A 19,338-nucleotide genomic window follows, 5' to 3' on the forward strand; every position below is an offset into this window, starting at 1 on the left:
TTTCAAATTGGAATTCAAAATAGTATCATAGCTGCTAATTAGTTTGTGAAAGCGATCTCATATATTTTATTATATTATATTTTTCTATATATATTAAAAAATCCAGAAACCTCAATTTTTAATCTACATTTTTGTTTCGCTGCTTTATAAACATGATAGGATGTCTTGAAAAAATCCTTTTCTTTTCTGCATAAGAATTTCAATTTCCATATGTTCCATATGTTTAAGAGTTTTAGATTAAAACAATGAAAAAGATATTTTTTGTTTGGTTTTTAATGTATTAAAAGAAAACACTTATTGAAATTTGCTTCTTTTGAAAATAAATACAAATAAAGATTTAAAGGTTGTACAAGAAACTCCGTGAGAATTAAAATACAAATATTCTACAATTGCAACCTACAATTTTTGTTATTCATGACACCGTGCTGGCAACACTAGATATTCCTCAGATGTCATGGTCAAAGCATTGGAAAATGATGAAATATACCTTCACCAGATAAAATGCACAGCACGAGCATGGAAACAAATATTTAGTTTACACTTTGATAAGTATCAAAATAAATGCGATTGGTCTAATTGTTTGGTGTCATGGTGAGGGAACCGGAATTTAATGAAAACAGCCAACTTAAGTACTTGAATCGTTATTCGAAATCCGCTTTGTACATCGTGCAAAATGAGTGATAAGATAACTTGTGGAATAGCTATTTCCATGGGCAGGGCTTCGCGATAAAGCCCCTTTCAGCTGGGCCTCCTTGTCCAGGATAATGTGCGGAGTCGCTATTTCGGGGGACAAAGCTTCTCGGTGAAGAACGGTGCGTCCCGCAGCTTGGCCTTGTCCTCCTCCTCCAGGAGCTGCTTGGCCTGCTCAATGTCCGCCCGGATGGCGGATATCAGCGAGTCCAGGGAGTCGAAACTGCGCTCCGGGCGCAGGTATCCCACAATGCAGATCTTAAGTATCTGGCCGTACAGGTCGCAGTTGAAGTCGTGCAGCATGTGCGTCTCCACGCTCTTCTCCTTGTTGTTGTAGAAGGGATTCCAGCCGACGCTGAGGACCATTTTGTGCACGGCCCCGTTGTCCACGTTCGCCCAGCCGTAGTAGGCGCCCGTGGGCAGCGATTCCGGCAGCGATTTCACCACCTCCAGCGGAAAGTTAGCTAACAAGTGGTTTGGTTATCAATTGGAAATGACCTTCGGCTTCACTTGACGCTTCGTTGCCACCAACCTGTTGGGATGCCCAGCTCTTTGGAGCCGCGTCCGAAGCCCCGGATGATCTCGCCGCCAGCGAAGAGAGGCAGTTGGCTCAGCATTTCCCGGACTTCCTTGGACTCTGACCCAGATGTGCTGCGGTGGCGCTCCAAGTGATTCCCACAGGCCGACGGGCGCTTGATTGGCGGTATTCGCTGCGACCGCAAGGCGTTGCGGGCCAATTTATCGAGTCTGGCGAGGAATCAAGCGGGTTCTCTACAGAGTGTGTATGTTGCGGTTGCCGCCTGGCCACTCACATAACTACTGCTCTTTCCATTTGATCGGCATAATATTCATAAACACACAGACAAATTTCCGCACTCAGAAAGTGAATCAGCTGCTTGCGCAGGGGCTGCCAACCTGTGTCAATTTCGGGTGCCAGGGGCGTGCTAGAGGGGTTTTTCTAATAAGATTTAACATCTTTAAAAATTTGTTATACCAAATATTTTTAGTGATTTTAAAGGGTCATGTACTGTATGGATAAACAAAGTTGATTGCTTTTATTGATTATAGGATTTTCCCAAAGAACTAATAACTTTGTTTGGCGAAACAAGCTTTCTAGCTGAATAAGAAGAATTGGTCAAAGTTTGCTTTTTATTTATAAATTAAATGTAGTTTTCTAGCAAAGCTCTTAGTGCTTATAAATTTAAGGTAAAGGTATAGTATGTTAAGTAAAGGTATATAATTAAATAGCAATTTACCCAGCAATTGTACAATGTTCAAACAAGTAGTATTTAACTTCAAGTTGTTGTTTGTTTTTACTCAATTTTATATTTATATCATTTCATTTACTTAAATATATTTACAGACACTTACTGTTTACAACTAGTTTGACTTAGGATAAGAAATTATAGAGCTTGCAACAAAATATATGACTAAATGTAAAGTTTTCCGATAACTATTGAATAACCCAAAAAATATATCAAAACATTTCTAAAAAATTGTATGTTATTTTTGCGTAAAATATCTAATTGTGTGCAGACGGTTTTTAAAGAGTAAAATTATTATGTTTTTAAATAGTTATACATAGCTACACATTCTTTGAATAGACGTGCTTACCAGTTTTAGGTTGATCCAAACTAAAAAACTAATATACAAAAGTTTGAATCCCCCTCGATGCGATGGGAGCGAACCCCCTCGGTACGCCGTTGTTCAATATCCCTCGCCGTTCATAAAAATGTACAGTTCGTTCTTTTGAATTACCACAAGCGATGATCTACTAAAACTGTTAATCCACGCGTGCTGCAAAAATACGCAAAGCGTCGGTTTTCCAGAGACGAGAAACGGTAATCTGTGTATTTCTAAGAAGTTTTGTTTGCGGAGCGAAGATGATGAGGAGCTCAAAAAACGTGTGCAGGGCCTGCATGGACGACACCGCCACTCTGGTGGATCTCTTCGCCGAAATCCGGGACCCGACGTTCGATCAGCCGGAGATGAGGCTTTCCCACATCCTGGCCCAGTGCACCAATCGCCCGGTGGAACGCGACGACCTCCTGCCGCAGTACATTTGCCTGTCCTGCGTCCTGGCCGCCCAGAACGCCTTCCGCTTCATGTGGAAGTGCGAGCGGAGCTACCAGAGCCACTGCTCCAAGGCCTTTATGCGAAACGATCCCCTCAAAACGCACCTTCAGACCCGCGACTACGAGGGCCCGCTCTCCTGCAGCGAGTGCTCCGCCGTGTTTATCGAAGGCATTCACCTGGAAATCCATCGGAGGGAACACCTGCCGAAGGAGGGGTCTCTACAGTCCGATTCCACAGAAGAGCTTGACTCGGAGGAAAGCGATCGAAAGAAGGATGTCAAACCAAACTGGGCAGAGTACAGCACAAAAGGCAGGACCAAGGAACCCCCGGTGCCGAAACCGTGAGCCGCTTTTCCCCTAGGTTTATATAATGTACCAATTCCTATCTTTGAGCAGAATGGATTTTAAGGCCTGCGACCTCAGCAAGGAAAATCTGGAGATTCACAATATTCTTAAGCCCCAGGTGCTTCGGTTAGTGATTATTTAAGCACTTGCAACAAACACATTCACAGCCTATCTTTTCAGCCACGAGGAACCGCTTAACCATGGCTGTAGTCCTGCGAGTAACACCAGCGAAGATGCTGACGTCAAAAAGAAGTGGTTCCGAGGCGACAGTTGTAGCAATACAGATCAGAAATCAAGAAAGAAACGGGCCAAGTAAGCTTTCTGTCGATGCAGATTACCCAGGACCGTACTAACAGCATTCTTTAACCACAGGAAACCGAAGTGCGAAATCTGCCGCAGAACATTCTGCAGTAATTCCAGCCTCAAACGGCATATGCTCACCCACAACCATGATACGGAACCGCTGAAGTGTTCTTACTGCACTGAAGAATTCCGATCAGAAAACCTTCTCAAGAGACATGAGCGTGGTCACTCCGGAGATCTGTTTCGTTGCCAATTTTGCTCGTTGGCATTTTTAGACACGAAAAGTTTGCGGCAGCACCAGAAGCGCATTCATGGTAACCGGCTGGGATCGACCGAGGAGAAGAGCGCGTCCAAACGAATGGCTAGCCGTTTGGCTGTTCGGAAACAATCAATGAAAAAAGAAGTCTAGTTTAAGAGCCTCAACGATTTGAAACAGTATATGTTATTACAAAATATTCATTTGTTGACTGAAAGCTTAATTGTTTGTTTTATAAAACAATCACTTTCTTTTCTACATTGTATTATTAGTTTAATCTTATCAATATCATTCGAAACCCGATAACGGACGGAAATAACTTAAATATTTATTAAATTTTAAGATCGCTATTGTTAAAACGACCTGAAATATCGTTTATTATTATTAATCTTTTCAAACTTGACTAAAAAAATAAACTGACTTGGTTTCTCATATCCTAGTTCTTTAGTTTATAAATTTTATGCACGGCCACCAAATTTGGTTGCTCAAGCCGCTAAGCCAAAACAAATTAAAAACAAAAAAAATAGGATCTTTGAAAAATAAATAAAATATATATTATATTCGTAATTAACAAAGGAACACTTCAATAGTTATCTTATTTCAATAAATGCCGATAGATAATGCTTAAAAATACTCTTTTCGAGTTACGGATATAAAATAAAAAAGACAGAAATAAAGGAAGAGAAAACATTTCAAGTTCTTAAAGTAAGATAAAAGGGAATTCTATAATTTCACATTTCCGGCTTATCCAATAAAAACAGCTTCTTGAGATCCGCGAGATTGAGGCATCCGTAATCCCCCTCTATCTCGGGCAGCTCAATATTGGCTAACATGTTCTCCTGCAACCCGGCAATTCGCTGCTCCACGGTGTCCTGACACACAAAGCGGTAAATGAAGGTAGGTTTCCGTTGACCATATCGATGGATTCGGGTTCCAATGGAGATCCACAAACAGCATATGATTGGCCACGTTGAGATTCAGTCCCACACCGCCAGCGATGAGGGAAAGTAGGAGAATCCGCTTGTCAGATCTGACGTTGAAATCCTGCAATACCAGCTCACGACTTCTGGTGCTCAGCTGCCCAGTAAAGTAAAGTGGGTTCCAGCACTTATCCTGCATACGCTTCCGAATGATGGCCAGATAGTTGTTCCAATGAGATACAATTATGATCTTGTCGTTGGTGCCTGTAAGTATTTCCTCCACTTTATCGATGACTAGCTTTAGTTTGGCAGAAGATCGTTCGAATTGGAATATGGGATTTTGGGGACTAAGCTGTTTCAGAGCCCGCGCAGAGTCTAACGGAGTATCAGGGGAACTACGGGCCGGTTGATTATCTAGCATATTCCATTCCCCAAATTCAATGGGTTTAATCTCATCTTTCATGCTCTCCAAACAAACACTGGCCTTTTAAATAAACATATCTTCTTCGCAGGTAAGTCCATTGGATTTGGGGAAGTCCAGGTCGAAGTCGATCTTGAGGTGACTCTCCCCGTTTGGAGTCGACGGCCTGAAACTAAGGAAATCGTCGCTGGTCTGTGCATTAATCAGCATCTAGAGGATATAAGAATTCAATTAAATACTTAATTTCTAGCATTTCTGCCTACTCACCCCAAGCAATAATCCAGGGTGGCAGCAAAACTGTCGCAGGCGCAACACCAGAACCAGTATCATAAGACCCTTGGTCTTAACTGCTGGATCATAGTTGAACAATTTCAGAAATCCGAGGTATAATCCCGAGTTCTTAGGTTCAAATATTTCGTTTATAAACTGGGGAGTTCCTTCTTCGGAATAGTTCTCGAATTGCCTCAAGAACTCGGTAAAGATCTTTTTGCAGATGGCGGACAGGATCTGGTAGACCTCCATTTCCGGCTCCGAGAGCTGGACGCGGATAAGTTCAACATTTAGAGGGGGTAATGCAGGCATAACTCCTATTTCCTGCAGGTGCTGCTTTGTCCTGCGGAGCATCAGTGGTTCGATGACAAAACTCAGACGACTCTTGGCCATCACGTCCTGGTTTAAATACCTCTTCCACAGCTTAAGGTGCTGAAAGTGGGGTTCTTGCAAAAAGCGCAGCAATGCGAGCATATCAACGGCCCTCTTCTGGACAAGAGTTCCACTCAAAGCCCATCGGCGACAAGCTCTCAGGCGGCAGACGGAAATCCCAGCACTGCACTCATTCCGAATGATTTGGGCCTCGTCGAGGATCACCCGGTTCTAGTGAACGGCAAAGAGCGGCGAACTGTTTCCAAACCTTTTGAACTCGCTCAACAGGAGCTTGTAGGATGTAATGATTAAATCGAATCTCCTGAGCACCTCCAAACTTATCGCATTCCGGTTGTTTTCAAGTATGATCAGCACTTTTAGGGCATCCGGAGCCACCTTGCTAGCCACTTCCTGAGCCCATTGGGACATCACGCTCTTGGGGCAAATAACTAACGTGCCTCCAGAGGGATAAGCATTGGTTGTAGGGTACCCTTGTCGACCATTTAAGCTGCACACCTCAGCTTGAGAATTAAGACATACGCGCTTCACTGGCGGCTCTTTTTCTTGTTCCCGGTATAACTCCATCTGCTTGACGGCCAGCACCAGGGCGATCATTACTAGAGTCTTTCCCAGTCCCATGTCTTCGGCAAGAATTCCGCCACAGATCTTCTGACGCTCACGGAACTGGATCCATTTGATAGCAGATTGTTGGTGCTTCATCAAATCGACCATCAGGAGGGCAGGACGCTTAACCAAGTTTACGGCCGAGTAACTTGACTTCGAGGAATCGTATACGGTCTGAAGAAGTTGTATTAAGCAGTTGTACAATAAGGTAACAAATTCTAGTTTTATTTCATTTATAGTAAGACAATTAGCAAAAATAAATCAACTTTACAAAGATAACATTTGAGTTCTCTACAATTAGGTTTAGAGTGTTGCTTTTTTATTTAAAAATGTAGTTTAAGTGATAAATAAGTTATGCCACATTAAAATATAAAAGGCAATAAAACTCATTTTTATAAGATCTTTAAGTCTGTATTGTAAACTATACTAATTGTGGTTTTGTTATAATATACATATGTAGATGGATAAAACTCACTTAATGAACTCAAAAGAGTTTTTGAACTAAAGTTAATATAGCTTTTGATTATTAGAGGTAAAACATTTTTTATAAATAAAATAAATTTGAAGATAAAGGATTAAATATTTTAACATTTAAATAATATACCGTACCTTCAAGCTCTGTTGATAAGACGGTTCCGTGGAGGTATTGGGTACAGATGCGGCGTAGAGCTGTGGGCCTGTGAAAGGGACTCCCGTCTTTGACTGGTGGGTGTTTTTGTGAACGTTGTTTCCGTCCGCTTTCAGATTTTCGGCCATGTTTTGAACACGGTGCAGAGGACCCACAATGTTCTTCTTGCTCAGCACTCCATTGTTGTTATTCACGCCCACGCTGTTAGAAATGTGTAAGTTGTTGTTGAGCAAACTTCCGCCTGCTATTCGATTGATACAAGAAATTAAGGGAAATTTAAACATGATGGATGAATAAAATGTGATTTTATATTTATTTTGTCTCGAGCTAAACATTAAAATGTCCAACACCTTTAATTAGATTATTCAAAAACTACTTCCTTACTCCCATAAACGGAAGAAAGTTGCAACACTGCAATTTCTCATTGAGACCACAAATCCTTCCTACAGTTGAACTTCCCGGCATCACCATCCCACAATCACAACAAGCACAATACCTGGGCCTAATCTTGGACAAGAGGCCCACCTGGAAGCAGCACACAACCAATATATGTAGCTGCTACATGTCGAGCTAAGCTTGGGAAGCTTAACTGGTTGCTTAAACCAACGAGCAAGCTGAGCCTTGGCAACAAACTGTTGCTGTTTAAATCGATTGTGGTGACCTCGATGACCTACTGCATCCAATTATGGGGCATGGCTTCCGACTCGAAAGTCATGAAAGTGCAAAGGATTCAAAACCGGGCGCTACGTAGGATTGCCACTGACCTCCTCGTTGCCTCTGTCCGGGAGCAAATAAACCGACTCTCCAGTCGGTACAACGAACGCCTCACAGCGCACGCTAATCACCTAGCTGCTGCCTTGGCCAACCCAAGGACCAGAAGAAGATTAAAGCGAAGGCACCCCGGCGATCTCTGGACAATTGTTCAATTGTTATAAAATTTGTTAATCACCTATCTGTTATGTATGCATGTTAATTGTTTCCTTGTTTATATACTGTTAAACTCAACGTTATTTAACCATTAAGTTGATTGATCAAAAAAAATTCCTTACCGTGGCTTGTGGAGTGGAGATTCAATGACTGATACGTTTGCTGCATCCTGGCACGGTGGAAATGTACGACGTTTGAGGTATTGCTGGGCAGAGGAACAGGATGATTTCGCGGCACAAGCGGCTGGTTGAAGCTCACCAACGGCGGTAAAGTGCCCGCAGATTGCGGTTGCCGTTGTGCCCCCACCGTGGAACACTGACGCTCTCCCTGGTCAAATGATTCCCAAAAGTGACGGATCAAGGCCGCGAACTTGTTGGCAGCCTCCTGGCCCACAGTTTTCAATAGTGTATTGTACCACATGTACAGTTCCTTCTTTGTTTTTAGGGCCATTTCGAATATGTTTACATTTGGGGGCAGTAGCTCGTGGTGCAAGCTCGGGGAGGCTTGCGGAACATTCACAAAAGGATTAGGAGGAAGCTGTTGTATCAAAGGTGGTGATCCAGGCTTGTGCCGCAGATAATTTGGAGGTGCTCTGCTGAGCAAACTAACGCTCCTTTGGCCGACCATTGGAGTCGGCGGTGGTCCATGGTTGGATTCTGCTGGCGCCTGGACCTCTTTCAGCAAAGTCCTCGACGCCATCTGCGAAGGAAACTGCAGTGGCCCTTGGCTGGCTTCAGATGGCGCCTGGACATCGGTGATCAGTGTCCATTGGGAATCCTTCGCCGCCAAAGAGAGTTCTACGCAATTGTCACTCATTTTCGTCAGAATCTGTAACCTAGTGCTGTCGGCCATCTCCTACCAAAAAGCTTGATCAGTCTTGTCGCGCCTTGTGCTGCAGCAGCCTCTACCGTGTGAATATCGATACATCGATACATAAATCGCAAGGACCCAGATACGCATCAGAAACCATGAAATCAAAGCTCTAATTAAAGCATTATATTATGGTCACACTACTTAAGGACACCTTGCTTGGAAATAATTTTAAATTAAGAAAATTAATAAAACTACCCCTAGTAAAGTTTGAGCTTGAGTAATTTGACAATTTTAATTACAATTGAATTATATATAGACGTGACCTACAAAACTAAATACTTTTGGGCTAGTTGCTTTCGAAAGCTTCGATGAACAAAATAAATAATTTATGTCAGATTTGACTGGTGGTCGGAAGTTCTGTTCGTACTCTGCCGCCACTCGTGCAGTGTACAACATCGTTCGGATCAAACACAGAACGATAGGCTGTGCTGTGAAATATACAAATACAATACAAATAAATACAATGGATAATCCGTATACATATATACGAGGGTATAATGGTACCCTTCAGTCTGCAGTAGGCTCGCAGTGACATGTCAGAATAAAGCTTTTTTGTTTAATTTTCTGTGGCCTAAAACTCTCTGGCACTGTCGACGTCAGCAGAGAAGACTGCCAACAAAAGCGATCGTGCAACAAAAAGAGTAAAGTCTTCTGAGATTTCCGTCTCATTCTGTGTCTTACAATATGACTCGGAGTTTGATGAGACAACCCTCCTTCTTTTGTTTTTGGAGCCTCTCTGTTATGTTCAGCTAGGGATCAGAATTGTGGCGGAACAATTTTTGTGGCGCATTTGAAAAGCATTATTGTATTTAGAAACAAAGCAACTAAACTGATTAGGAAATAAATTCTTGGATCTAAGCAATTTTTCATTTCATTTTTACGATTTTACCTAATTGACGGGAGAGCTAGGCAAAAAGTATCACCTATTGAAAACTAGAGGCATAATATGACATATTTAATTACAAACTTTGAAAAGACTGTTGAAGTATATAACAATAAATTCGAAAGTTTAATTTCAATCGAATATTCCGCAGGAAAAAAATATTTCTTAAAGCTTTTAAAGCAGGCAGAAAATAATAAAGTCAGGTTGTGCGTTGATTTAAGTTTAAAGTACGTCTATTTTTAAGATGTTTCATAGGTTGTACAACATAGCCCAGAAAATGTTATTTCCGTTACCCGAATGTTGGATAATGTTGTTTTGTTCCAATAAAAATCCAACAAAGCTTTAAAAAAAAACATTTTTTAAAATTCCCTTATGGTTTTTCAGGAGTGTTGTCAATGTCTATGTCCACAACAGATGCAACCTCCAACCCAAATTAAATTCAATACCTTTTGCTTTATCAAAATATATATTATATATATACTTTCTTTGTTAACCGATGAACACATTAATAGTTAACAAATCGCATTAAATGCTGAGGTCAAGTTTACGACTGTACAGAAGAGTACAAAACCTTACTTTAGTTCTGAGTAACATAAGTAACAAAAAATTAAAGAGCTTAATGAACTCTGTGATACGGATACGATTTCAAAATTTTCAAGGATAACAAAAAACGTAGACTGCTTAAATAAACATAAAACGAAGTTAAATATTTAATCTCACATTGAGAACAGTTTCTTAAGCTCCTCGAGGTTAAGACCACCGCCACCGCGTCTGGACACACCTCCTTCTTCCTCTGGAACCACTACTTTGGCAATCTCTAGCTTGTAATCCTGCAGCGCCTTAATTCGCTGTTCCACGGTGTCCTGACACATGTAGCGATAAATGAAGGTGGGCTTCTTTTGACCATATCGATAGATACGATCCTGAGCCTGTCGCTCGAGCTGCGGGTTCCAATGAAGGTCCACCATAATCATATGATTTGCCACATTGAGATTCAGTCCGACTCCGCCTGCGGTGAGGGAAAGCAGGAGAACCCGCTTGTCATTGCTGGCGTTGAAGTCTCGCAGTACCAGCTCGCGATCTTTGGCGCACAATTGGCCAGTAAAGTCAAGTGTTTCCCATGATTGTTCCTGCAGACGCGTGCGAATGATGCTAAGGTAGCTCAGCCACTGAGATGTAACAATGATTTTGTCGTTGGTTCCCGTAAGTAGCTCGTCCAGCTTCTCGAGGACTAGTTTTAGTTTGGCAGAAGGCCGTTCAAATTCGAAGATGGGATTCTGAGGATTAAGCAGCTTAAGAGCTCTGGCAGCATCTAGTGGATTATGGGAACTACCTGATGGTTGTTCATCTTCCATATCCCACGGCATAGTCTCCTCCATAACTTCTGTGAGGGTGTCCTTTTCATCTTTTACGTCCTCCAGTTTGACATTTTGATTTCTCGGAACATCGTCCTCTTCTTCAAACAAATCATCTTCGTTAGCAGGTTGATCGTACTTGTCCAATTCCGCAAGTACATCCATCTTAAGTGAACCCTCTACATCTGAAACGTCCACCCTCACGTTCTGGACATCTTCGGCGGTCATGGCACCACACAGCATCTAGCAGAAGACAAAAGTTATGGTAAGTATAACTAGGCAGAACAAAAAACTTACCCCAAGCATTAGACCCGGATGGCAGCAGAACTGTCGCAAACGTAGAAGCAACACCAGGATAACGATACCCTTGATCTTAGCTCCCGGATGGTAACCAAGTGACTTCAGGAATCTGTGGTAGATTGCAGTGTACTTTACGTCAAATGATTCCTCCATAAACTGCGGCGTCCTTTCTAGGGCATAATAATTTAAATCACTGTTACCCTGCTCCCGTTGCCTCAAAAATTGAGTAAATATGTTTTTCGAGATGGCGGATAAAATCTGGTACACCGCCATTTCCGGCTCCGACAGCTGTACGCAAATTAATTCAACTTTTAAAGGTGGCAGTGCAGGCATGTCGCCTGATTTCTGCAGCTGTTTCTTTGTCCTGCGCAGCATTAAAGGTTTAATAATAAAGTTTAGCCGGCGATGGCCGCGCATGCCTTCATTTAAGTACTTTTTCCACTGCTGGAGGTCGCGAAAATTCGGTACCTCCAAGAAGCGCAGCAAAGCAAACACATCGATGGCTCTGTTCTGGACAGGAGTTCCTGTCAAGGCCCAATGACAACGGGCTCGAAGCTGGCAGACTGAGCTACAGCCACTGGTTCGTACGTTCCGAATGACGTGGGCTTCGTCCAGGATAACGCGGTTCCAGTGTACGGCGAAGAGCAGGGATGCATTTCCATATCGCTTGAGTTCGGTTATTAAAAGGTTGTATGAGGTAATGATTATATCGTAGCTTCTAAAGCCCTCTATCCCGATATCATGGCGATTGGGTCCGTGAAATGTCAACACCTTGAGGCCATTTGGCGCCACTTTGGTAGAAACTTCCTGGGCCCACTGGCACATCAAGCTCATTGGGCACACGACTAATGTGTTTGCCGAGGGATAGCGAACGTTAGCCTGCTCCTCTTCATCTGAACTGAAAACTTCTGGTTCAGAGGGCTTTTCTGCCGCCTTGACATCTTTCTTTTCTCCAGCCTCTTCTTCATCATCGAGAACACGAAATTTTATGCCTAATTTAGTAGTGGCCTGGCATAATCGCTTCTCTGGTGGCTCGTACTTTTCTTCCTCCTCGGACTCCTCGTCATCATCAAACATACGAAATTGTCGGACTTTATTAGTCTTCATTCGATTAAACTCCTGGGTCCACTTTAACTTCAAGGCCCGCTGCTTCTCTTCCCGTTTCTTGTTTTTAGTTTCCTGAGAGGCCAAGATCAGGGCGATCATACTCAATGTCTTGCCCAGACCCATGTCGTCGGCCAGGATTCCACCACAGATCTTCTGCCGCTCGCGGAACTGCATCCATTTCAAGCCAGCCTTCTGGTGCTTCAGCAGGCGCACCATCAGGAGTTCAGGTTGCTTTTCCAAGTCATCGATTGTGGGACTTGGCTCAGAAGGCTCATAGAGGGTCTGAAAAATATATATATAACATGAATTTATATTATATACAACATGAATTTATGTGCAACTAAAACAAGGGTTTACATTTAAATGAAACCGCATTAAAATGCTTACCTTCAGACTGTCAATTATGTTGCTTTTGTGCTGATAGAATTCCGCAGAAGTGTGCTTCGCCTTGTGGCGATAGCGGTTTAGGCCCGAGTACAAGTTGGACCACTGGGGCTGTTCGATCTGCTCAATCTCGGGCTCATCCTTGATCTTGATCACAGGCTGTACATCCTGCACACGCAGCGTGTCCAGAAACTCACCGAGTGCCTCCAGTCGGGCGTTGAGCTTCCCCAGGCGCACTTTGAGATCGAGGAGTTCCTCGTTGCAGCATCCATTCTCCTCCAGCTGTCGCTGCTGTTGCTCCATAGCGAGCATCTTCTGTACCAGCTGATCGATTTGCATCTTCTTTTCGGAATACTCTGACGCGCTGACAAAAATTGCACCTGCATTGCTGGCGTATTCTGATGGGGATATAAACGAAAGTAACAAGAATGTTCCGCCTATAAAGGCACCTCTTACCACTGGACAACTCAAGACTCGCGTCATCTGGTGCCTGCTGATTGCTAATTTCGTCAGAGGCGTCCGTCAAGTTGCCGCCTGTCCGATCTTGCGTGCTGCGTGATCGTTCGTTATCTTCCGATGACGAAGACGTTTCCACGGGATAACACGGGGAGTTCTTATACCCGAATGAGGAATTCTTCAGGTTGCGGATCGCCGATGAACTGCAGCAGGGCGGAGAATCAGATCTCGGGTAAGGGCTTTGCGACTCTGAAAATTGATCGAGTTAAAAAACCCAAAGCTCAACGAATGCTCAGTTCCGATCTTACTGTCAGGCGCCATTTTGAAACTTTTAATAGCGCGTTAAAACATTGAACGTTCAAGTTGCAGCAACCTATGACGAGACTTAACTTGTTTCAATATTTTTAAAGAAGTCCGGGGAAGGGTTGCAGACTGTAACACCAGTAAAGTCGATCGACATGATTTCGATAGTTTTCGAGAATGCAAAAATATTTTCGAGCCCGTTCACACGGCCCATGGCTGTACCAAGAACTGCGAAAAATAAAAGTGGGATTCCTTCTAAAAAAGAACAATAAAATGCATCTTTTAAGAACTACCAACTTTAAATTTAACTTAAGTTTTAAAAAACTAAATAAATGCCATATTAATTAAAATTTGTATAATCTGGTAGTGCAATAAAAAAAGAACGTTGAAAACTTGCCATATACAATTGGCGCTGTTAATGCGGCGCTTCTGAACGCGCTGCATCACAACGCTTCGAATTAAATCCATCCCTGAAAAATATCGATAGGTTCTGGCTTAGGTGGCAACCTTTAACATGCCGTCAGTCTGAATTAAATGGCGCTGTTTTTGCTAGCATTTTTAATAAAGTAACTGTCCAAAAATGTCCAGTGGAAGCGATCAGTATTACAGCGACGAGGAGGAGAATTCGGTGGTGAACAACACGAGCTCTGGTGAGTAGTTGCCGAAAGGATTGGATGCGGTACCTGACTCTACTCGCTTCGTTTACTTGCCATGCGATCTAGGGCGATCAAGCAAGTCCTCGCGTCTCAGCAGCCAAAACAGCAAGGGCGATGGCGTGGTCATTGATGAAACGGAATCGGAGGAGGAGTCGTCCCAGGTGGTGGGGCAATCGGAGGAATCGGAGGAGTCCGAGGTTGAGTCCGAGGAAGAGTCCGCCGATTCTGATGACGACATTGTAAGGCCGCCCGCCAGGAGCACCAAAAAGAAGCCACTGGGTATAAGTTCCGATAGCGAGGATAAGGAGGAAGACGATCTGGAAGGCAACGTGCGTTCGCCCGCCAGAAACACAAAAAGGAAGACACAGGCGATCCCCTCCGAAAGCGAGGATGAGGACGAGGAGCTGGAGCAACGCGCCCTATCTCCCAGCACTCGAATGAGCATCACTGGCGTGCGTGTCGCCGACTTCAGCGATGGCGACAGCGAGATTGAGTACCTCGACGAGGAGCAAGAGGCGCCCCCCGCAGCCGCTGGCGAAGCTCTTGTGCCGCGCTACACCACCCACTTCGCGGGCAATATCCAGGAGACCCTCCACTCGACCCTCGGACCTGCGGATCTTGAGCCCCTGGACGACTCCAGCGGCAGTGATGTTCTCATACTCAGCAACAAAGAGACACCCATTGAGGTACTATCCAGTACGGACGATGACGCCAGTCACAACAAAGAAAACATGTCCGGTCCTCCTTTTATGCGTCCATCCAGGCCCTTCTCGCCAAGGAGTAGCGCTGGCGCTCCAGTGGTCAAGACTACCAAAAATCTCAGCCAGCCCACAATACAGGCGGCCCTCAAGCAGAGAACTTCGCCATCCGCTCCGGTTCGTTCGCGTGTGAAGTCCGAGGATCAGCAGGTGGTCAGCCAGGTGGTCTTCGATGAGGAGATGCGCAAGCTGGCCGAAAAGCGCGTTCAGCTGTCCGACGCGGAAAAGCTGTTTGAAAAAGTGGCACACAAGCTACCCGACAAGGGCAGCCAGATTAGAAAACGCATCGACACCCTACGCCTGGAACTCGAAGGGGTTCAGCAATACGTGAAGGGACTGAAGGTGGAGCCGAGCAAGATCCCCGCCAGCCAGGCGGTTAAGCCAGCGTTTAATGCCCCCAAAACCCCATCTCTCGACGCACCAGACTGGGATGAGTTGTCGGCGGCGGTCCATGAGATACAGCCTGTCTACACGGGCGCCCAGGGAATGGCCACGTTCAACAACCAGAAGGCGTTGACCCTTGAATCTCTGAAGGTAGGCTTAAGTAGGTAAAAGAGTACAGTTGGTTGAGTACTTTGTTCGTAATCTACAATCGCTTTAGCGTAGTAAAGTCGACAAACGACTCCTTAGCCTTTTATTTTTTTTGTCGAAGTGATGAGTCAGAACGGATATCTGAGTAGCATGCTCATATTTGGCAGTCGCTGGGCACGAGTTACTGTGCGGCGGCTGTCCAAGAGCAGGCTAAGATTAAGAATTCAAAACCTGAAAACGGGATTCTGACATTAATTCGCTCCATCACAGTGCATTTCACCTAATAATTCTCTTTTTAGGACCTCCATGGCTCACTGAAGGATTGCCCTGGTCCCGAAGTGCTGGCGGAGGATCCACAGGGCTTAAAAGTGAAGCTAATGGAACACCAAAAGCATGCCTTAGCTTGGATGTCATGGCGCGAACGGCAACTCCCTCGCGGAGGAATTCTGGCCGACGACATGGGCTTGGGCAAGACCCTGACCATGATCTCATCCGTGCTGGCATGCAAGAATCGGCAGGAGAGAAGCGAGGCCGAAGGTCATAGCAGTGACAGCGACAGTGAGGATGATAAAAACAAGAAACGCAAAAGTACAGCCGAATGGACATCTAAGGGTCGCAAGGACAGTAAGTGTCACTACCAAGATTCCGTAGGTTTAAATGCATTACAAACCTTTTTCAGCTCACAAGGGTGGTACATTGGTGGTGTGCCCGGCCAGCTTGTTGCGTCAGTGGGAGAGCGAAGTGGAATCCAAAGTGGCCCGCCACAAGCTGACCGTTTGCGTGCACCACGGCAATAACCGCGAGACCAAGGGCAAGCACCTACGCACCTACGACATCGTGGTGACAACATACCAAATTGTAGCACGGGAGCACAAGAACTTGAGCGCAGTGTTCGGCGTTAAGTGGCGTCGAATCATCCTGGATGAGGCTCATGTGGTGCGCAACCACAAGTCGCAGTCATCACTGGCAGTCAGTGACTTGCGGGGAAAATATCGTTGGGCGTTGACCGGTACTCCTATCCAAAACAAGGAGTTGGATGTCTACGCTCTGCTGAAGTTCCTGCGTTGCTCTCCTTTCGATGATTTGCACACGTGGAAGAAGTGGATCGACAACAAGAGTGCTGGCGGTCAGAACCGCCTCAACCTGCTGATGAAGTCGCTCATGCTGAGGCGAACCAAGGCGCAGCTCCAGTTGGATGGCAAGCTGAACAATCTGCCTAACAAGGAGCTCCGCTTGATGGAGATTTCGTTGGGCACCGAAGAGATGAATGTTTACCAGACAGTGATGACTTATTCAAAGACTCTCTTCGCACAGTTCCTCCACCAGCGTGCCGAGAAGGACACGGAGTTTAACTACAGAAGCGATGCTAATAAACCGACCTACAATCAGATTAAAGATCCAAATGGGGCGTATTATAAAATGCACGAAAAATTCTCCAAAATGGCCGGAAGCCAACGGGAGGTCAAGTCTCATGAGATTCTGGTGCTATTGCTACGCTTGCGGCAGATTTGCTGTCACCCCGGGCTGATCGATGCGGTGAGTGAAATTACAATTCATATAAAGATTTTAAACAAAGATTAGAAGCTAATACAAACTATTATTTTAGATGCTGGACGGAGAAGATGCCCGAAATGTGGACGGGCAGAGCAGTGACAGCGATTCGCCGGAAATAGACTTGTTGGCACAGCTCAATAAATTGGCCATCACCGACACCTCTATCGAGTCTAAGCCTTCTGTTGCCGCTGGAGCCGATACCAGCCTTCCGCTGGGGGCAGATGAAGCTCGTATCGCCAAGGCTTCCAAGAATCTTCTTAAGCGCACAAACCCGGTGTTTAATCTGAACCGACCATCTTCAAAGATATCCCACGTGATAAAAATACTCAAGACATCGATTCTGAAGGACACGAACGATAAGGCCATAGTAGTATCACAGTGGACATCAGTGTTGGACATTCTGCGCGATCACTTGCATAAGGATAGTGTGCCGACCCTGTCGCTGAATGGAACCATTCCGGTGAAAAACCGACAAGACATTGTAAACCAGTTCAACGACCCCAACAACCCAAAGCGCGTTCTTCTGCTCTCCCTCACTGCTGGCGGTGTGGGTTTGAACTTAATTGGTGCCAATCACTTACTGCTCTTGGATCTCCACTGGAATCCCCAGTTGGAGGCTCAGGCCCAGGACCGAATCTACCGCGTTGGCCAAAAAAAAGACGTCATCATCTACAAGTTTATGTGCGTGGACACAGTGGAGCAGCGGATCAAAGCCTTGCAAGACAAGAAGTTGGAGCTTGCCAACGGCGTCCTCACAGGCTCCACAGTTAGTTCCAAACTTACAATAGACGACCTCAAAGGTCTGTTTGGAATGTAAGCTTTGGTTATCCTTTTACTTTTAGTTTAGTTATTCCATTTATGCATTTCCAAAAACCGCTTTTATGTTTATTTACAGCGAAATATTTATTCAAGATGAATGTTAATTTTCTTTGTTTTTATTTCTTTGTTTCGAAGCTTTTGTTTTAAAATTAACTAGAATACCGTTTAAAGTGTTTGGTGATTTATAATGAGTTCCATTAAAATTGAAATGTGTTCTACTAAGCTTGATATCCTTACTTTAATATTTCGCGTTGTTTGTTTAAGCGGATACAATCAAATTCCACTACGATCTGAATAGCATAACATATTTGGTTTTTGTCAAACTGTACAAAAGAAGTGTTTAATGTGTAAAGGAAAACTGTATTCTCTTAAGCTTAGAAAAGTACGCTACACTACTTTCGGATCAGCCAGATCAGTTCTCAAGAAGTAATAATAAACCGCATGCTTTCTTCACATGGCAGCGCACAGCCCACGAAAAATGTAAAGTATTCTTAAGAGGAGTTAAATAAAATGTGTGTTCCATCTGATAATCTCATACCAACTCACGAGTGTATGTATGTGGAAAAAGATTGAATACAGTGATCAGATAATCTTCTCGATCCCTAAATCGCTTGCTGTACAATAATGATCTCGCTTTGAAGTGCTCATGCTTAGGACTAGAACTTGTTAATATAAAATTGTGCCTATGGTTTCAAAGAGTTTAAGGTGCCGATCGATATATGTAAGATTCTTGATTATTTTCTTGCAGAGAAACTTTAAGACAACTCTTATATACAATACATGTGTTCACGAGGGGCTACTACTGACACATTCATCATTGCTTATAATAACTCCCAGCGGAGTTTAGTTCGTCATTGTTAAGAATGGTTTACGTTTATTGTTAGTTTTTGAGATCAATTTGAAAAGGTTTTCTGGGGAGTACAATTTCATAATCTAGGTGTTTTCCGATTTTCACATATCGATGGAATTATGTCCGAGCCTGGTTAAACATTAAATAACATTCTGCAGAAGCTGGTGCTTTCTGTCACTCTTGGTATGTTGGGCGCCTTAGTTGAAATGATATCCGGTGTGGGTGCTGATTTCACCTAGTTATCGCTGTAAGGAAGGAAAGGAAAGAATAGTATTAATTTTTAAGTCAGTTTTAATACAATAAGTGTGTCGGCTTGTTAATTAGTTTGATGTTTAAAGTTGCATTGGCAATATGGTTAAGCGCGAGTGCGGCGTAAACCATTTTTAATGCCAACGCTCCCAGCGCGCCCATATGGGTGCACTGTCTCGGCCATAAAATCCATTAAAATCATTGCAATGTCTGACAGTCAGTCAAAGGCAGCTGGGCCAAAGACGACACCGGCCAAGGTATCCTGGGCCGGCTTACCTGCCCATCAGCGGCCCAGGCCATGTCCTCGGACTCTTAGGCAATGGGCTGCGCTCTGGCGCTCGTAAAAGCAAGTTTTATAGCCACCGTTGCCCACGACCAGACCAAGTGGCTCGGATGGAATGGATCCGAGGGACGGCAGCCAGGTCCGCA

At 44.2% G+C, this 19,338-nt stretch overlaps 5 protein-coding genes and 1 pseudogene across 10 annotated transcripts in view; 2 read left to right on the forward strand and 4 right to left on the reverse strand.

Annotated features, from left to right (window-relative positions):
- Nucleotides 1-255: 255 nt before the first annotated feature.
- On the reverse strand, nt 256-1,609 carry LOC108027446 (putative riboflavin kinase). The gene is made up of 3 exons (XM_017098897.3): nt 1,503-1,609; nt 1,223-1,437; nt 256-1,154 (listed from the first exon to the last, which is right to left on the reverse strand). The coding sequence occupies exons 1-3, from the start codon at nt 1,520-1,522 to the stop codon at nt 778-780; spliced, it is 612 nt and encodes a 203-aa protein (XP_016954386.1). The 5' UTR covers nt 1,523-1,609; the 3' UTR covers nt 256-777.
- A 768-nt stretch (nt 1,610-2,377) lies between these two features.
- On the forward strand, nt 2,378-4,248 carry LOC108027056 (uncharacterized zinc finger protein CG2678). 2 transcript variants are annotated; one of them, XM_044095018.2, is made up of 5 exons: nt 2,378-2,531; nt 2,603-3,106; nt 3,162-3,236; nt 3,291-3,422; nt 3,483-4,248. In XM_044095018.2, exons 2-5 carry the CDS (start codon nt 2,610-2,612, stop codon nt 3,820-3,822), a joined length of 1,044 nt encoding a protein of 347 aa, XP_043950953.1. In that variant the 5' UTR covers nt 2,378-2,531; nt 2,603-2,609; the 3' UTR covers nt 3,823-4,248. The 2 variants fall into 2 exon arrangements, with proteins under 2 accessions (XP_043950953.1, XP_016953754.1); XM_017098265.3 differs by having other exon boundaries at nt 2,378-3,106.
- A 152-nt stretch (nt 4,249-4,400) lies between these two features.
- Nucleotides 4,401-8,647, reverse strand: LOC108027006 (transcription termination factor 2-like; annotated as a pseudogene).
- Nucleotides 8,648-10,040: 1,393 nt separating this feature from the next.
- LOC108027433 (transcription termination factor 2) lies at nt 10,041-13,615 on the reverse strand. Of its 2 annotated transcripts, XM_017098881.3 has the most exons (6): nt 13,498-13,615; nt 13,190-13,438; nt 12,737-13,131; nt 11,240-12,631; nt 10,921-11,185; nt 10,657-10,864 (listed from the first exon to the last, which is right to left on the reverse strand). In XM_017098881.3, exons 1-6 carry the CDS (start codon nt 13,508-13,510, stop codon nt 10,845-10,847), a joined length of 2,334 nt encoding a protein of 777 aa, XP_016954370.1. In that variant the 5' UTR covers nt 13,511-13,615; the 3' UTR covers nt 10,657-10,844. The 2 variants fall into 2 exon arrangements, with proteins under 2 accessions (XP_016954369.1, XP_016954370.1); XM_017098880.3 differs by having other exon boundaries at nt 10,041-11,185.
- Nucleotides 13,616-14,000: 385 nt separating this feature from the next.
- Nucleotides 14,001-18,032, forward strand: LOC108027223 (transcription termination factor 2). 2 transcript variants are annotated; one of them, XM_050888550.1, is made up of 6 exons: nt 14,001-14,142; nt 14,215-15,440; nt 15,737-16,061; nt 16,117-16,973; nt 17,044-17,804; nt 17,887-18,032. In XM_050888550.1, exons 1-6 carry the CDS (start codon nt 14,073-14,075, stop codon nt 17,912-17,914), a joined length of 3,267 nt encoding a protein of 1,088 aa, XP_050744507.1. In that variant the 5' UTR covers nt 14,001-14,072; the 3' UTR covers nt 17,915-18,032. The 2 variants fall into 2 exon arrangements, with proteins under 2 accessions (XP_050744507.1, XP_016954041.1); XM_017098552.2 differs by having other exon boundaries at nt 17,044-18,032.
- The window catches only part of LOC108027224 (protein doublesex), a 49,537-nt gene continuing 48,109 nt past the window's right edge, over nt 17,911-19,338 (reverse strand). For all 3 annotated transcript variants that reach the window (XM_017098554.3, XM_050888551.1, XM_017098553.3), the window contains exon 5: nt 17,911-18,905. The gene's annotated coding sequence lies outside the window, so the exon portion shown is untranslated. The remainder of the gene's footprint in view (nt 18,906-19,338) is intronic.

Source organism: Drosophila biarmipes, chromosome 3R, assembly GCF_025231255.1.
Source record: "Drosophila biarmipes strain raj3 chromosome 3R, RU_DBia_V1.1, whole genome shotgun sequence".
In the NCBI taxonomy this organism is placed as follows: Eukaryota; Metazoa; Arthropoda; class Insecta; order Diptera; family Drosophilidae; genus Drosophila; species Drosophila biarmipes.

Bases quoted from the DNA above. Each gene is read 5' to 3' on its own strand.
- LOC108027056 (XM_017098265.3), top strand. From the start codon at position 2,574: ATGATGAGGAGCTCAAAAAACGTGTGCAGGGCCTGCATGGACGACACC. The intron at 3,237-3,290 runs GTTAGTGATTAT...CTATCTTTTCAG, and splicing joins CTTAAGCCCCAGGTGCTTCG to CCACGAGGAACCGCTTAACC. The intron at 3,423-3,482 runs GTAAGCTTTCTG...CTTTAACCACAG, and splicing joins TCAAGAAAGAAACGGGCCAA to GAAACCGAAGTGCGAAATCT.
- LOC108027446 (XM_017098897.3), bottom strand. From the start codon at position 1,522: ATGGAAAGAGCAGTAGTTAT. The intron at 1,438-1,502 runs GTGAGTGGCCAG...ATTCCTCGCCAG, and splicing joins ATGGAAAGAGCAGTAGTTAT to ACTCGATAAATTGGCCCGCA. The intron at 1,155-1,222 runs GTTGGTGGCAAC...ACCACTTGTTAG, and splicing joins AGAGCTGGGCATCCCAACAG to CTAACTTTCCGCTGGAGGTG.
- LOC108027433 (XM_017098880.3), bottom strand. The intron at 12,632-12,736 runs GTAAGCATTTTA...TATATTTTTCAG, and splicing joins ACATAATTGACAGTCTGAAG to ACCCTCTATGAGCCTTCTGA. The intron at 11,186-11,239 runs GTAAGTTTTTTG...GTCTTCTGCTAG, and splicing joins ATCCGGGTCTAATGCTTGGG to ATGCTGTGTGGTGCCATGAC.
- LOC108027223 (XM_050888550.1), top strand. From the start codon at position 14,073: ATGTCCAGTGGAAGCGATCAGTATTACAGCGACGAGGAGGAGAATTCG. The intron at 15,441-15,736 runs GTAGGCTTAAGT...TTCTCTTTTTAG, and splicing joins TGACCCTTGAATCTCTGAAG to GACCTCCATGGCTCACTGAA. The intron at 16,974-17,043 runs GTGAGTGAAATT...CTATTATTTTAG, and splicing joins ACCCCGGGCTGATCGATGCG to ATGCTGGACGGAGAAGATGC.